This window comes from Phoca vitulina, unplaced genomic scaffold (genome assembly GCF_004348235.1).
Source record: "Phoca vitulina isolate PV1807 unplaced genomic scaffold, GSC_HSeal_1.0 scaffold98, whole genome shotgun sequence".
Lineage (NCBI taxonomy): Eukaryota > Metazoa > Chordata > Mammalia > Carnivora > Phocidae > Phoca > Phoca vitulina.
In genome coordinates, this window is record NW_022589801.1 from 830,557 (window position 1) to 847,347 (window position 16,791).

Below are 16,791 nucleotides of genomic sequence, written 5' to 3' on the forward strand. Positions count from 1 at the left end.
ACAGTGGCTTGGTGCACACTGGGTGGTGGTGGGGCAAGTTCCATGTTCCACATTGCTGAAGCATTCAAGACGAATATTCCTGGAGCGTAGGCAGAAGGCTGGAAGTAAACTTTCCTCCTCTAGGCTAGTTGGGAACATCCTCACACAAGCCAGTCCATACAACCTGAAGCTCTTTCTAGGAAGTTCCCCTCCTTTAGCTCACTCCCACTTCCCCTTCCCAGAGCTCTGGGAAGGCAGGCCCCCTCTCAGGCCTTCCTCCCAATGCCCTAACTTCTCCTTTTGGCCAGAACCCAAAGCTGCCAGCTGCCTCCCAAGAGCCTGTGGCCCTGGTCTGGTTCCCAGCCCCACAGCTACCACTGTGGGGAAACACTGGAGCCTGGGCTATCCCCCCTCTGGAGAGGGGCACAAGCATGCAGGGATAACATTAGGGGCAGCTGCCCCAGAACTACAGGGAGGTGAGGCTAGTCCTGCCTAGAAGGTTTTAGCCCAAATGCCTTATCCCTACCACAGTTAACACTTAACGGTTTTCTTGATTTTTATTTGTCAATATAAAAATACTCAAATATTTACAACAAATAAATACGTGGGGACACAATAAGTTACACTGTTAGGAGCCCTCCTCCTAGGGCTGGGAGAGGATATGCAATATCCACAGCATGCCCACCCTCTCTCCTCCTCCCTCCCCCACCCCCCACACAACCTTTCCCAGCCCGGTAAGGGAGGACAAGTATAAAATACCACTGAACCCCAGGGCCAAGTGGGAGGCCCCTCCCACCCCTGCCCCAAACACACAGGAGAATCCATCTCCCTCCCCCCACCCTGAAAACATTCACAGCCCTAGGAGCAGGACCAGGCCCACCCCAGAGCCCCGGACTCCCCGAAAGGGGCACAGCACCCTGCCCAGCCCACCCCCATATGTACATTGCTGACCCATGCTGGGGACTGGCGGGAGGGTAGGAGGGGCGAAGTGATACGACCCCCTTCCCCTTCATAGCTCCAATGACTCACCAGGAGGACCCCAGGCCAAGGGAAGACTCGACAGAAAAAGTAAGACCTCTCTCTCACACTCTCACACACACACACACACACACACACACACACACACGACTAGGTCACACACAGACATATAGATACAAACACACCCACATCTCCAACTTCTGCCTTGGAAAGTTTTGGCTGCTGGGGTCCCACGTGTCCGTGATTCACAGCCCCTCACAGAGAGGAGGAAGAGGCCTTCCGGGAGGCTGGTGTCCTGGGGAGCAGTGCCCGTGCTGAGCAGAGCAGGTCCTCATGGCCGGGCGGGTGGCGGCCAGGCTCCGTCCCAGGCCGAGCCGGTGCCCGCGCCATGTCCCTGAGGTAGCTGGTGCGTGTGCAAAAGGAGGAGCGGCGCCTCGCACCCTGCCCCTGCGAGGCGGGGGGTGGGGTGGGGGTCCCCTCATACGGAGGACTCCTCAGGATTGGAGTCCGGCAGCGGCTGGCGCTGCTGCAGCTTGCGCCTCAGTTCGTCGGCCAGCTCGGGCAGGGGGTGCCCGAGCCCGCCGCGGTCCTCCGCTCCCAGCTGTAAGCGCACATAGCCGTTGGCGTTAGAGTTCCGCCCACCCCCCAGGTGAAGCCGGGTCGGAGAAGGCAGGGGCTGGCCGGGGATGCCAGGAGCTGGGGAAGGGGGCCCGCCCCCGGGCTGGCACCGCGCGTGTCCAGGCACGATCTTGAGGGAGCCGTCCGAGTAGTAGTAGCCGACGGGGTCCCAGAGTTTCTCATCAGTCTCCGGGCCGGGCCTGAAGGGGGGACTGGTGGGCTCCTTGGGCAGCTCCAGGGGGTACACCAAGGTCCTCTCCGCCGCCTTGGCACCTTTCTCCAGCTCCTCCCGCAGCCGCCGGCGCAGTGACAGAACCAGCAGCAGCAGGACCAGGCACACGGCCCCCAGGGCCACCACAGCCAGCCACACCAGCCCCAGATTTTCCAAGGGCGCCCGAGCCTCCAGGGTCACCGACGGGCCCGCCACCACGGCCACCAGGTAGCCTTCGGCAGCCAGCCGCGCCCCCTGCTCCTCCGAAAAGCAGTGGTAGGCCCCGGCGTGGCGGGGCTGGGCAGCCATCACGACCAGGGCCTGCAGGCGGGCGTCATAGAGGAAGGAGCCAGGCTGTTCCGCAGGCAGGTCCCGGCCCCCGAAGGTCCAGCGGGCGTGGGCCAAGTTGGAAGAGAGACGGCAGGGCAGCACCAGGTCCGTGCCCGCCACCACGGTGATGTTTTTGGGTGTGAGCCTGACTGCAGCAGTAGAAAAACAGGAGAGCCGAGTTAGCATGGGAAACCCAGGGCCCCGCGGAGATGCAGCTAGTCCAGCTCTGGCCCAGGGCCCATCCTACCGGGGAAGAGGGAGAGAAAAGACAGCTCACCTTTTTTATTGCCACGGAGGTTACAAATGCCTGAGGTGTCTGAGACCGTCACGTGCTGGATCAGCGAGGACCTGGTTGGGGAAGCAGGGTCCATGGGCACTGGGGCTCCAAACACCCTGCCCTCACCCTTGTGCTGAGCCCCACTCACCCCGAGGGGCCATCCACGGCCACACAGCGGCTGGTGTTGACGCTCCAGGCACAGTAGGGGTCCCGAGCGAGGACGCAGTCTGCGCAGGAGCGGTACTTCACGCAGTCGGCCAGAGGCAGCTGAACCAGTTGCGAGCGAGAGCCTGCAAAGAGCAGCTTCTGCAAGAGAAGCGGGGCACAGGAGGCTCAGCCAGACTGGGACACAGACTGCGGCATGGGCGCACGAGGGCAAGGGTGCCAGAGGAGGAAGAGGGCAGTGCGAAACTCCGAGGAGGGAAATCGAAGGACCAAAGAACGCACAGAGGGCTTACTACAAGCCAGACGCAATCCTAAGCACCTTATAGATGTGACCTTCTTAGACAGGGAACAGTGGAACTACAAGGCTGAGAAATATAATCTCACACACACACACACACACACACACACGCACACACTCACTCTCCCGTACTGTATAAATAGTGCAGGAAATGTGTTTTCCGCTAGGCCCATCAGCCCTCACAATAGCACGAGCAGAGCATAAGGTGTTTTCCTCTGTTTGAATGGTGACTGCCAATCTGTGTGTTTCTTCAACCACGGACTTTCTTTCTGCCATTATTCCATGTTCTGGGCAACAATCTGAGCCACAATAGTTGGTCAAGGGCCAGCACATGAAAGTTCAGGGGAGTCACAGACAGGCCAGAAGAAGGGTAGGATGCAAGCGGCACCTCAGGCAAACAGAAGGGAGTGCAGGCCGGGACTGGACTGCACTGGGCCGGACTAGGGGGCCGCTGGGAAAGCCGGCATCAGGAGGGCAGCTGAGCAAACGGAGCCCGAGAGGCCCGGTCCACCGTGGCACCACCAGAGAGGCTGTACGTCACAGAGAACAGCACAACCTCGAGGGGTCTGAAGGAAGCGTGGAGAGCGGCTGCCAAGGCCCAATTCTGGGAACACAGCCCCGTGGGGACCTGGCTATATATAACGCCTGCCGAGCGCAGAGTCCGTCAGCACGCGTGTTTCCTGGAACGCTCCCCAGGCTAAGTGTGGTGTGTTCGAGTGCCTCCCCACCCCTGTCCTGGCCAAGCAAAAGACTGGGGAAGGTATAGGGACAGCGGTGGGTGGGGCCTTGATTACTACCTTGCTCTGGGATAGGACCAAGCTTTCCACAGGCTCCTGGTCAAACACCTGCAGCTCCTCGATCAGGTGGACCCAGGGGCCCAGGCTCACGGCCTTGAGCAGCCAGCCGTCTCCTGTGGGGGTTGGGGGAGGACAGGCATAAACGAGAGGGCACGGGGGCCCCTGGGGCATCTCCAGATCTCGCTGCCCCGACACACAGGCCTTTACCCAGCTTCCGGCAGCCACACCCACCGCCCCAGGTGCCTACCTGTACCAATGAACAGCACTGTATAGGTGGCTCCGTCAAGGCCTGTGACCCGGTCAGCCACCAGGTGGGTGAAATTGGTGTCCTTCTTCACAAGCAGGGGCCGGCCCCACCGGGGCCCTACCTGCTCCTCCATCAGTGGGTGCTTCTTGATGAAGTTGAGGGTGTTATCAGGCAGCTCCAGAGAACTGGTGTAGCCATGGCGTCGGTGCCAGTTGTTGATGCACTGGGGGCGGGGGGGTGAAGACGGGAGAGCTGTCAGCACGTGGCAGAGCTACTGCGGCGGAGGGCAGGAGCCCATCCCCGCCCCGGAGGACTCACTGAGCCGGGCCGTGGGCTGGGGACAGGGTCGGTATAGCGGCCCCACTTCTGGGCTTGCTCACGGTATTCCTTGTAGGGCCCCTCGAATACCCTCTGGATCTCTTCCAGCTGGTACTCGCAGACCGCTGACAAGTCCACATCGCCCCTGTCACAGCAAAGGAGGGACCCCAAGGGTGAGGCACGTGCCCACTTTACCCCAGCTCGCGGCATGGACCGGGAAGGCGGGGCCCCCACAAAGCAGTCCTGGGCGTGTGCGATGTCATGTTGGCTCTACAGTACCACTGGGGGAAGGGCCCTGCACACCTCCCCTGGGGGGGCTCTGAAAAGGGGCACATGCCCAACATCCTCCTTGGCTTCTGGTCTACCGACCACTTAAGACTTTACTCAGACGCCTGCACCCACCCATCATCCCTACCCCGCAAACCTCCTCCCTAGCCCCAAGTATTCCTGGCCAACTCACCACCGCGCCCGGAAAACCCCGAAGAAGGTGGTGTTGTGCCAAGAGGCGTCGCGCAGGGTGTGCAGGGCCTGCAGCTGGTTGAAGTAGAGCTGCCGGTCGGGGGCCGAGCACACCAGCCTCGCCTTCAGGAACGTGGTCCACTTCCTCTGCAGGGTCCGCGCACCCCCCATGTCCCCCTGGCGGGTGGCAAGGGGACACTGCTGGTCAGGCCTGCCGAGCCACCAAGGCTCCCAGGGCTCCCCACTCACTGTAGGACTCCATACCTTGCAGACACGGGCTACACGGGCCACCACCTGTTCCGCGTAGCAGTCATACTCCACTGCCCGCTCGCTGAAGAAGAAGTAGACCTTGTCATCGTCCCCTGTGAAGCTGCCCACGCTCTCTGGGATGTAGGCAGAGCCTACAAAATGAGGTTCTACAGGAAGGGGAGGAGGGTTAGCGGTGGAGGGTGCTGCAGGGCCCCTCAACCATGGCTCCCCCCGGGCCCCACACCAGCTCCTCGGGGCTCACCGTTGAGCCAGAAGGCCAGGTACTCTGTCTTCATGGAGTGGTGAGGCCCCATGTTACGCAGGATTACAGGCTCTGTTCCTAGGAAGTTGTTGAGCGTGGCCGAGTACAGCTCGCCGTCTATGGGAGACAGAGGATCAGGCAGGCCAGAAGTGACATGAAGACACATTCAGGCCACGCAGACCCACAGTGAGAACAAGTTCTGGGGGCGGACTCCCCCCGCCTGCCCCGGGGACAGCCACTCACCCACAAGGAGGCCAGTGTGGCCCTTGGCCGGGTCATAGGGACATTTCCCCTTCCCATCCTCAAATTCTCCACGCTCCAAAGTGAAGGTGAGCATGTCCTGGGGCAGGGAAGAGACAATGAGGAGGAGATGCAGAAGGGCCCGGGAGTCCAGCGAAGGGCGAGGAGGGGACTGAGGGGGGACACCAGCACTCACGATGTAGGTGCACTTGGGCTGGAAGGCGTAGGTACCACAGACGTACAGGTGGGACGTGTTGTAGGGCTGCAGGAAGCGGATGAAGTTGAAACACTCCGTCTGCGGAGAGAAAGGCATTCACTGAAGAGTACGGGGACATGGGACATGGGACACAAGGACCAAGAACGGGTCTGGGACAAAGAGAGAGGGTGGGGGTGGGGGGAGACAGCAGGCGCCATGAGGCCTGGCCAGCGGAAGTACAGGGTGGGGGGTGGGGGGGCTCTGGCTCTCCTGGCCGTATCCGGAGCACCCACCTGGTTGCTCTTCCCTTTCTGGATACACTCGGCTTTCTTCTCAGCTGGTGCCTCCCATGCGATCTGGGGGGAGGGGGGCACGTCAATCCCAAGTACACACTGAGCATGTGCCCGGAGTATCTGCCACATGCATGGCCTGTGGCAGCCACGTGGGGACACCATAAGTGAGCACACATAGTCCCCATTCTCTGGGAGTTTAACAGAGGACGGAAGCCCCAAACTGCCCCAAAGCTGCAGATGAGGGAAAGCAGCGTGCCCACTCTGCTAGGAGGATGGGCCTGGAGACTACGCAAGATTTCCACAGGAAAGAACAGGGTGGGGGCGGCAGGGCTGAGGGGACAGTTTGGTCAAGCTAAGCCCCTCTGGGTCCTGCCACTCTCCCCACACCTGTGTACCTCCCACTCCCCCACCTCTCACCGCTCCTTGCAGCTCCAGAGCCTCCACGCTGAAGGCAAACAGGGCCTCCCGGGCCCCCACGTATAGAAGCCCTGTCTGCTCAGTCAGGGTCAACGTCAGGAAGTCCTGGATGCCCGTTTGGGAGAACCGCCGCACTACTGTGGCCAACTCTGCAGGACAAGGTGGGAGTGAGCACGGTGGTGAATGGGCAGAGGGCTTCCTGGGGCTCCAGGCGTCCTCCTCCCCCCAGAATCAGCCTTCCCCTATACAGTGGTCTTCGGGGCCTAATCACCCCTGCTGCCGGCCAGCACCCCACAAGCAGATGCCAGCTAAGCACCCTGACTGGCAATAAAGGGCCTTCTCTAATAGCCTTTTGGCTCTGACAGCTCCACCCAAGCCTCCCTGGCCTTTCCCAGCCTGGGAGGCGGCGAATCTGGGCTGGTGAGGAGGAAGGAAGGATATCTCAGCCACAGCTTCCGGCCAGAGGAAGCCATCAGACTGATGGCCCTCACTCTCAGGGTCAATAGCGTCTCTGGCTGCAGAGCTGGGCTCTTCCCCCTCCCAGCTTCCTCCGCTGCTTCCTTCTTTGCTGCCTGCTACCCACATCAGGCTCTGGCCAGGCCCCAGCCCATGATCCGGCAAAGCAGTTATGTACTGAAGTTGTAAGCTCTGCTTGCCTGAGGAAACTCTTCACTCCAGCAGGACCCAAATCCAGGCGGCCAGAGATCCGAGCACGGCCGGCCACTGGGACAGTCGGGGACATGGGAGACTGAGTTGGGGCTGGGAGGCCAGGCCAGCGTGGTCAGGGGGAACCAGAGGCTAGGGACCAGAGAAGGCACTGAAGCCTTGGAGCTGGGAAGCCTTGTTGCTGTTCACCATGCAAGGTACTACGACACTGATGTAGTCACAGAATTCCTAAGTCAGCCCCCAAAATAGCTGCTGACCTATCCTCAGGGTCCCCCTAAACCAGCCTTAGTCTTTGGAGCCACACACAGGCGGGCAAGGGAGGACTTCATTAGCAGCTGAGTGGAACCTGTGGGAGGTGAGCTCATCCTAGGTCCCCAGGGTGCACTGATGATACAAACACCTGACATCACCTCTTAATACAGGTGTGCGCGCGCAGAGGGCTGTCGGGTCTGCTGTCCCCCGACATGAGCACGTGTGTAAACACATCCAGGGCCAACAGAGGGCACAAGGGTAGCAGAGGGGTAGCAGAGGGGGCCTATTACGGTTGATAAAGGGGCTCCTGGGGGCAAAGAGCTAGAAAGGCTTTGGGGAGGGGGATGATAACACTCTGCCTTATGCCTACCCGGGCTCCATTTTCTCTCTGCGGGCTCTCAGTGCAAGTGCTAGTTCCAGAAGTAAGGCATGGGGAGAATGATACAGAACGGTCTCTCTTCCTTACATTACAGTGGCAGCCAGGTCCTAACCATCTAAAGAAGGGCTATCCCAAGACTATGAGCTCTGGGTCCCTGGGGCCACTCTGGGGCCACTCATTCTCATTTCTTAGAAAGCTGTCATATACATCGGTGGGCTTTGAGCCCGAGAGCAGGATAAAGCTGGCACGATCTAGGGGCAATCACTCCTCTCCCCCCACCTCCCCATAGTCCCTCCTGGCCTCCCCCCTTGGGACTTCAGGCACTCACCCCCAGAAGATACGGTCTTCCGGGGCACCAGGTTCCACCACATCTCAGCCCCAATGCCCAGGCCCCACAGCCCCACTACCAGCAGCCAGACAGCCCAGTGTGGGGCCATGGCAAATGCCCCGGCTCGAAGCTCCAGGCCAGCTGCCCTGCTGGGGGAAAAGAAAGGGTCAGAATCACAGCCAGAGAAAACAGACCGGAAGGGGGCCCACACAAGCCCATGCCGGGAGGCACTGACAGAACATATGACCTGATCAGCCTCCCCAGGAGCCTCCTGGATTCCCCCCCACTTACCCAGCCCTTGGAGCAGAACTTGGTGTCCCCCCCCCACACCTGGCCTCGGCCCCCACAGATTCCAAAGGAGGTGGGGACCCCAGAGGAAAGGGGAGGAGCTGAGTCAGCTGGAGGGGTGGACACTCCAAGAAACCTCTGGCCTCCAGGCCCTCACCCACTCCCTCTCAACAGGAAGTTGTTTAAGAAATTAAAAGGGGACCCCTTCCCCCCCCCCACATTCAGGCCTGACAGATTTGAGGATTTCTTAAAATAACCTCTGGAAGCAGGACTTGCCCCCACTGGGGCTCCAGCCAGCCCCAAGATATACTTCTGGCACGCAAACCCCTTGGCAGGGTGAAGGGGCATACGGTGGGTGGGCGGTTCCAGAAGCCCCTCCACCCCCCCGGGAGGGGACTTGATGGAGCCAGCCGTGCGGGGGTCCTGGCCCCAGCCTCTCCCCTCCCCCAGCGCAGACAATAGCCAGGCAAAGCCCCAAACCCCGGTTCCACATCAGCAGGGCTGAAGTGGAGCCGGGAGCCGAAGGGGCCCAGCTTCCCGAGGCCCCTTTGTTGCCCAAGGCGGGAGGCAGGAAGTGGGTGGGATGGGCGTGGAAATGACCAGGGCCTCATCCTGTTCCTCGCACAGCCTCCTAGGAGACACTAGCCTTCGGGCTTTGGGGCGGCGGGACAACAGAGCTGGCTCCGGTCTAATCAGGGATCTCCCGGCGAGCAGCTCTCAGGCGGGGGCGGGGGGAGCTGAGGGGCGGGTGGGGAGCGCGAGAGGGATTCCTCTCGGACCGCGGGGGACGCCCTGTGCAGGGCCGGCGCCTGCTGCGCTCCCCCCGGGTCTGACGAATCTTCCCAACTCAGGGATTGCGCCCCGGGACCCCGGCCTGGGCAAGCCATCTGGATTAATTGCACTGCCCCAGAACTCCAGTGCCGGGTACGGAGACACAGAAGCTGGGGACCTGCTCACCCCAAAACAAAGGGTCCCCGCCAAGACCGTCCTTGGTCACCCCCCCAGATTCTCCCCTCCCCCCAGCTCCCGGGATTTGAATGCAAACAAAGCGGCGGCGCTGGGAGCGTGGCAAGCCCGGCCGGCGGACGCCCCCTGTCGGTCCAATACCCCAGCACTGGAAGGGCGGGGGGGGGGGGCTGGGGATACGTTCACCCCTCCCTCCCCCACAACACACCCCCAGCCCTCCCTCTGCCCCTTACCCTAGACCCCGGCCGGACCCCGCGGCGCGCTCCGAGAATCGGCCAGCACGGCGATGCCCCCACCCCCAGCTCCTCCCAGGGCGGGGAAGCAGGGGCAGCCGGAGGGGTGGGGGCTGGAGGAGCGCGGGGCCCAGGCGGTGCGCCCCCCACCCTCGCCCACCGCGAGCGACGGGGCGCGAACGGCGCTTCCGCGGCTGCAGGGCGGGCGCTCCCGCCAGGGACTGCGCGGCCAGGCTCGGGTCGGGAGCCTGGCTTTCCAGGACAACCCGCCTCCTCGGCGGAGCGGGCGGGCGGGGGCCCGCGGCAGGGAAATCCGATCCCACAACATCGGCCTCAGTCCAAGCCCGCCCCAAACTTTCCGTCGGGGGTGGGGGAGCCGGGGGCAGTTCGGGGGCCTGGAGAGGATCCTGGCCGCCGACCCGACAGCACGGGGGACCCCCCGCTCCCGAGAGCAGCTCTTCCAGACCAGTCCGCGCCTCCGGACGCTATGGCTGCGGGCACTGCTTGCCCGGCTCAGGAGCCCCCGCCAGGCAGCCCGCTGGGGGCGCAGGAAGGATCTCGGACGAACTGCTGTCCCCGCCGCTAGCCCTCCCTGCACCCCCAGACCCTGTCCTTCGAGCGTGCGGCGGCCCCTGCCCGGGTCGGGGGACAAAGCGGCGGCCCCGGAGCCCTGGTGCTCCCGCCCCGCGCAACCCTGGCCTCACTCACCTCTTCTTCGCGGCTTGAATCCCTGGGCGCCGCCCTCGCGTTCGGCTCGGATCACGGTCCGCCCCTACCCGCGCGCCGCCGACGGCCTGCGCGCGCCCGCCTGCCCTCCTCCGCTGTCCCCTCTGCCACCGCCCCTCGGTCCCGGCTCGGCTCGGCGCCCCTGGGCTCGGGCTCCCCGCGCCACCGCGCCGGGTGCCGGCTCTTTCTCCAGCGCTGCCGCCGCTCTCCGCCCCCTCCCCCCTGACGTCAGGCGGGGGGGGGGTGTCGAGCGGAGGCCGGGGGCGGGACGCGAAGGCCGGCCCAGGAGGGGGCTGCGACCCGCCGCGACCCGCCGGCCCCCCAGCTCCCTGCCGGCGGGCTCGGACCCCCGCCCCTCCCCGCGCCCTGCCGCCCCGTGCCTCGGAGTCGCGGTCTGCGCCACAGCGCCGGGAGGTGGGGCGGGGGAGGGACTCCGGGCATTGCCTTGGCGGGGGGGATCGGACTCACCCGGTCTTTCCGAAGTGTCCCCCAAGGCCAACCGCGGGCTGGGCGGCTGGGCTCGGGAATGGGGCTGAGGAGCTCCCCACGCTGCAATTACTGGAACCAACGCGGGCAAACCACCTCGGGGCGAGTATCCGAGGGAGGGGTGCCGGGGAAACCGAGGCTCCTTCTCGGGGCGGACCAGAGTGGGTCTATCTTTTGGCCCGAAATTCTGCTTCGTTTCTTGGCCGCAACGCCCACTGGCCCCCCCCCCCCCCCCCCCCCCCCCCCCCCCCCCGCAGTCAGACTGGAACGGGTCTTACCATCCAGGAGGACCCACTAATCTCCGGAGAGTCTGCTCCTTGTTTTTCATGCTCCACACGGAGGAACAGCAGCGCCCTTGCCCAGCTCCCGGTGAAGACAACCCTCCGGGAGACTCCTGTTGCACAGAGCCTGCCCCCAAGAAATGACTCCTTCTGATGCCACTGGAAGGCTGAATAACAAGTGACATGAGCCCTAATGTTCAGATGAAAGCGGCTGAGGGGAAGCCTTGGTGGAGAACTACCACCTTTTAGAACCGCCTGCCTCCGCCCACAGCAGCTCCTAGAAGTCACTTGTAGCTCTGGCCTCCTGCGCTGGGGCCGTGCTGGGGTGGACCTTGCCAGCTGGTCCTCGGAGCTGGGCAGGTGGACAAACCCCAGGGAAGCCGCCCCATCAGCGCCCAGATACGGATGCCTCCTCTTGGCTAGGGGCAAATGACAGAGATAAAGAGACTGGAGCCCCGAGGCTTTGGTGGTAACTTTAAGCGGGTGCAGTCCTGGAAGGGAGGAACAGTGGAGGGCCCCCGTCAGCAGATCTGGATTATAAATCAGCCCCGACAGGAGCTTTTGTTCTGAGTTAAAACTTGGCATCTGAAAATGGAGACCAGAAGAGTAGTGGAGATAATTGGGAAAAGCAGCCCAGTTTGGATTCAGTAACAATTGGGTCTTTGCTGGTACACATAAAGGCCCCTTCTCCCGCACTGGCCAAAGCCACATTTCCCAGCTCCTTTCCACCATAGGAAAAAAAAACAAAAAAAAAAAAGCTGTGGTCTTGGAGATGCTGGAGATAGAGGGCAAGACAGTTAACAGCATGGGGTGGGCAGGGAAGGCTCTGTGCTTCAGCGGGCTGGGAGGGAGATGGGTGTAACCCCCCTCCTCCAGGTTAGACCCTGCATCTTTTTAAGTGGAGGTAAACGGATGCTCAATATTCGTTCTGTGCTTTAGACTTTGCAACCTGCCTTCACATACATTTCCTCACATAATCCTCATGACGACTGTTCAAAAGGCAGGTATGGGGTGCCTGAGTGGCTCAGTGGGTTAAGCATCTGCCTTTGGCTCAGGTCATAATCCCAGGGTCCTGGGATCAGCGGGAAGCCTGCTTCTCCCACTCCCTCTGAGGCTCCCTCTGCCTGTGCTCTGTCAAATAAATAAATAAAACCTTAAAAAAAAAAAGGGCAGGTATTGTGTCTCTGATTTTAGAGATAAAATGCGTCTCAGAAGGATGAAGCAACCTGCTCAAAGGCACGTAGATAATTAGCAAGGTCAGAATGTTAAATCAGGTCTTGAGACTCCCAATTCTGTCTTTGCACCAAGTCAGAGTGCATCTGGACAACCTTTAAGCCCTAAACAGCTTGTTTCCTGCTGTTTTTCCTCACCTTCGCTCCCACCCCCACCAGGCAGAGACTTGAGCTCCTGGCTCCACCTGCAAGATGGCCCCAGTGGAAAGTTTCAAAAGGTGGTTTGGTTTCACTGGCAGGGACAGTCTTCTGTACGTTAATGGCAGGCTTCTCTGTTCCTGCTAACAGACTCCGGGAGCCTTTCCCTCTCAAATGCTCCTCCAAGATAAGGCTGCAGCTCCCCCCACCCCCCCTCCCCTTTTCTACCTTCACTCATTTCCTGCTGTGTTCTGTTCATTTCCAGCACTGGCCTTTTCCATGGGTGGGTGGGCAGAGGATAAAGTTTCCTGCATGACTACTTGCTCATGATTCATACTTTTTAATAAAAGCACAACCGGTCAAAAATGAGGATTCCTGGGTTTTAAATTAAGAAAAAAAAAAAGAAGAAGAAGAAGAAGTCTCCTGTACCTGTCATGTCTCTCTAGGGCCTGTCTGGCATATTCTATTTAAGGTACCCATGCTTCAGGCCTTAGGCCCTAACAGGCCCTCCTGCTCACCTGCTTGTGGCCAAGTCAAGGAAAGACCCAGATATGCTAAATGCCTTCCGAGGTTCTCCAAGAGTCCACTGGCAGCTCAGCTCAGGCCAGTCCCTACAGATGGGCCCAGGAGTCTTATCTGAAAGGCAAGCCCCCACTCCCTCCCCCACGACATTGGTCATGTGCCATGGTGTCCCTGATTTGAGCTCCTCACCCCTAGTTCTTGCAAGGCAGCTTTCGGACCGGAGTGGAGCCCAGGGTTCACCCTGGGATTCTCCAGTTAGCACTGCCTGGCCAACTTCCCAAAGGATCCGGGAGCTGTTGTCAGCCCACAGAGGGGGAAATGAGAAAGCCTGGGTCAGCCACCCTTCAGGGATCTTTCTGAGGGCCTGGGGACCGAGGTGAGCGGGGACATAGGAAAAGGACTTCCTCTACTTCCTCCTAAAGGAGAGTTATCAAAGCTGTCCACCTGGGAAGCCTTTCCCTTCCCAGCCCCTCCCTGCCACCATCACCAAAAGGAAGCAGGAAAACATCCGTCATCACAGCCCCGGATGCTGCGTTTCCAGTGGCTTCAATCAGGATATCCCTCAGCCTTTTCCCAGGAGCTTAAGGATCTGGAAAGGGCAAGTGGTGCAGTTGCCAGCACCATTGTGGAATTCTTGGCCTAGAGGAGACTGAGTCTCTAACTGGTCCCAGACCAGTTTGAGATCTGGTCAGCTCCCAGCCAGTTCCAGAGAGGGCCCATTACATGTCCCAGGGGATATGGGACGCCCTTGGGTGACCTCGAAGCGCACCCCTCTGCTCAGGTTACAGCTAGGTCTCTGGAGGGACTGAGAGTCACCAACACCTCCTTTCTCCTTGGTATCTATTTCCCTCTTGGGGATGAGTGTGTTTGGGGAACAGGGGAGGAGGGGTCAGTGCACAAGGACCAGGACTGGGGAGAAGGGCCCCAGATATCTATGGTGATAGACCGCATGGATCTCTTTCTCAGAGCCACAAAGGGGCAGCTTCGAGAACTGGAAACTCCCCAGTTTGGCCTCTTAGGCCTCCCTACTCCCTCTCTGCCCTTGGCAGTGAGAACAAAGAGGGGAAATTTCAAAGGTGATTTCCAGGTTTCCAGAGCAAACTGAAGAGCTGAGGATTAACTGTCAGGATGTGCAGTGTCAGAAGCAGGGGCTGCCCGGAGGGAGGTGAAGAAGGCTGGCTCACCAGAGCCTTCGCTCTTTTATCAGACGATCTCAGGCCTACCTGATGCCCCTGGGGCCTCAGTGGTGCCCCAGCCAGGGGGCCCTGTGATGTGGCCAGGAACAGAAACCAGAACTCTCGGTCAAGTCACCTGGGCATCCAAGTCACCCTGGCCAAGGACTTCTTCCACCTCTCACTTGGCAAAGGGAGCACGGCAGGGCGACAACCCGTATGGCACCCAGCACTCTGCCGTGTGCTCATGCCCTCTGAATTATAGATGCCCCCAGCTCCCAGACTTCTGGGCGAGGGAGGCAGCTGTGTCTAAAACAGCTCCAGGGGGCACCTGGGTGGCTCAATCGGTTAAGCGTCCAACTCTTGATCTCGGCTCGGGTCTTGATCTCAGGGTCATGAGTTCAAGCCCTGCGTTGGGCTCCACGTGTGGAGCCTACTTAAAACAAAACAAACAAACAAACAAATAAATAAGACAGGCCCAGGAAGTGATGGGCTACCCTTCAGTTCTGCAAACTGAGCCACTTGTCCTGAAGGTCCTTTATTTGGGGGGAGTCTCTCTCCTAGTTAGCCTGCCTTACCCTACCCCTGTGGCATGAGAGCAAAGGAGAGGGGCACATAAACACATAAAGTCGTAAGCACCAGTCATGGTGAAGCTCCGTCGGCAGACACGGCTTGAGCTGAGGAGTGGGCCCGGGCCAAGGGTGTAGGGGTCATCCTCTGCTACTTCCACCTCTTACGGCCCCCGCAAAACCCTCTTCCAACCCAGAGTTATGAGAAGCCTGACGCTAAAATGGATTCTTGGGATTGGAGAAGTAGACAGAGAATGGGGATACCCAGGGATCTCCCCAGTGATGCACAGGGCCCACATGCTTCTCAAGGGGGGGCAGGTCAAAGATACCCAGCACTTCATTAAGGATCAGGGCCCACCAAACCAATCTTGGGCAAGCCTGAGGGAAAGTATCCAGAACTGTCTTTTGGCACCCCGCCCCACTTCTAAGTCTGGGGAGTTGATTTCAGAACTCAGTGATAAACCGAATTAAGTGTAATTACAGCCCTGACCCACCAGCTCACTCTGGATCCTCCCCAGTGAGGGCAGTGAGGGGGGGGGGGCGTAGTTCCAGATCCGGTCCAAACAAATGCTCCCTATTGGTGCTCCCCGTTTTCTGACAGCTCTCAGGCCACAGGAGTAACTGCTCCTCCCTCAGGATTTACAAACAGCCTTCTGGGGCAGGGGGTGGGGCCTAAGAGGCCCAGGTCACATGACTGTCCGAGGTGGGAACTCAGCCCAGCACCAGCAGAGATGTCAGGAAACTGGACGCTGGGCAGGAGCCCTCAGGATAGGCATTGAAGGAAATCTTCTAAACCACCGATGCTGAAATAAGACTTTAGTGTGCACAAAGAAAGCTCGCATTAGCGCCAGAGAGGAAGGAGGGTTGGGAGGGCCCAGGAGGCCCCGGGGAAAACGGAGAGTGGATACAAAGGCCTTGGGGCAGAGGAGACGACTGGGAGGACTGGGAGGGAAGGAGGGCTGAGGGGTGGGCCAGGGAGACACATCCGTTGCCTGGTGGGGGTCAGGGGGAGGCAGGCTCTTGCTTCATCACACCAGTCCTCCTCTGGCCTCTGTTCTTCGCTCCCTCCTGTTCCTTGAAGCCTGTTTGCTTCCTGCCAGAGCCAAGAGCTAGGGACCAGCAGCCGTGCCCTGCTCCTTTAGTCTTTCCAGGGGCTGAAGTACTGGGCCTGTGGCAAGGAGAAACACAGGGCGATGGCCCCGGGCCGGGTGGTGCCCGCTGTCCTGATGGTGACTCTCCAGCGTCAACATCCACTACAGGCCTCCTCGTGCCCGGTGCTGAGCTACAAGAGTCCTGTGGCTTCCCGTCCAGGAGAGGACACGGCAGGTCAACAGGCCATTTGAGCACAGCGCAGGAGTGCTCTGTCCGGGTTCCCTCTACTCACGGCTCAAAGGCCCAGGGCAGTGTGACAGGAAGGTGGGGCCTGCCCCCTGACTTGGCCAGGCCACAAATCACTTTTCCTGACAAACACGCTGTTTCCCACCAGAAACTAGTGCGATCTAGTTCCTGGGGGATTGAGGGTGAGGTCTGCTCTCCAGCTTTCTCAGAGACTTGCGAAATCTGAGACCCAAGCCACAGCCTGTGGCCAATGTGTCAGCCCCAAGTCAGAGGTTACAGGAGGAAGGACAAGCAGAGAGAAGGCCGAGGATAGACACGTTGGGAGCCGAGGGGCACTGGGAGGATGGGAGGAGAAATGCTCACCAGACCCAGCCTGTGTCCATCGAGGGTTCGGGACTAGGGGAGGGAAGAGCCCCCAAGGCAGCCGGTGCTGTTTGTCAGAGGGATCTCTGCCCTGGTTCTGACATTTACACGCTGCCTTCATGATGGGGCAAGCTATTTAACCTCTCAGCGACTCTGGTTAGCTTGCTCATAAGTAGAATGGGATGGTAACAGGACCTGTCTCATGGGGATAGCTATCTGGATTTGTGAAGAAAGGTGGTCTCTGTTCAATACGTATTAGCTATGACTATCATTCCCTAAGAAAGCCTGAGAGAATCAGGGGCGTGGAGGTTGTCGCTCCAGACATTGCAGGGACCAGGGCAGGCTGAGAGGGTCCCTCCCAGCAGAGTAGGAAGCCAGCCTCAGACCTGCAGGACAAGTGGGCAGAGGGGAGACAGCTGGTCCCTCTGGTGCCCCTTCCTGGCACTGCTCACTGCTCCTCCTCTCTAGGGTGAAGTTTTTCTTTGCATTTGGCCAGGAGTTGGCCTCTCTGTCTCCCC

The 16,791-nt window shown here is 60.3% G+C and overlaps 2 protein-coding genes across 7 annotated transcripts in view; both read right to left on the reverse strand.

Annotated features, from left to right (window-relative positions):
* Nucleotides 1-524: 524 nt before the first annotated feature.
* On the reverse strand, nt 525-11,993 carry SEMA4C (semaphorin 4C). Of its 6 annotated transcripts, none has more exons than XM_032397370.1 (15): nt 10,937-11,993; nt 7,960-8,105; nt 6,335-6,483; nt 5,918-5,980; nt 5,625-5,723; nt 5,432-5,528; nt 5,189-5,305; nt 4,942-5,093; nt 4,679-4,854; nt 4,219-4,363; nt 3,901-4,123; nt 3,654-3,766; nt 2,542-2,699; nt 2,394-2,464; nt 525-2,265 (listed from the first exon to the last, which is right to left on the reverse strand). In XM_032397370.1, exons 1-15 carry the CDS (start codon nt 11,122-11,124, stop codon nt 1,436-1,438), a joined length of 2,727 nt encoding a protein of 908 aa, XP_032253261.1. In that variant the 5' UTR covers nt 11,125-11,993; the 3' UTR covers nt 525-1,435. The 6 variants fall into 6 exon arrangements, with proteins under 6 accessions (XP_032253261.1, XP_032253260.1, XP_032253264.1 ...); XM_032397369.1 differs by having other exon boundaries at nt 7,960-8,108; XM_032397373.1 differs by lacking the exon at nt 10,937-11,993 and adding an exon at nt 10,641-10,854.
* A 3,105-nt stretch (nt 11,994-15,098) lies between these two features.
* The window catches only part of FAM178B (family with sequence similarity 178 member B), a 113,060-nt gene continuing 111,367 nt past the window's right edge, over nt 15,099-16,791 (reverse strand). Inside the window, exon 17 of the mRNA XM_032397355.1 lies at nt 15,099-15,740. Coding sequence (XP_032253246.1) covers nt 15,711-15,740 — 30 coding nt within the window. The 3' untranslated portion in view covers nt 15,099-15,710. The remainder of the gene's footprint in view (nt 15,741-16,791) is intronic.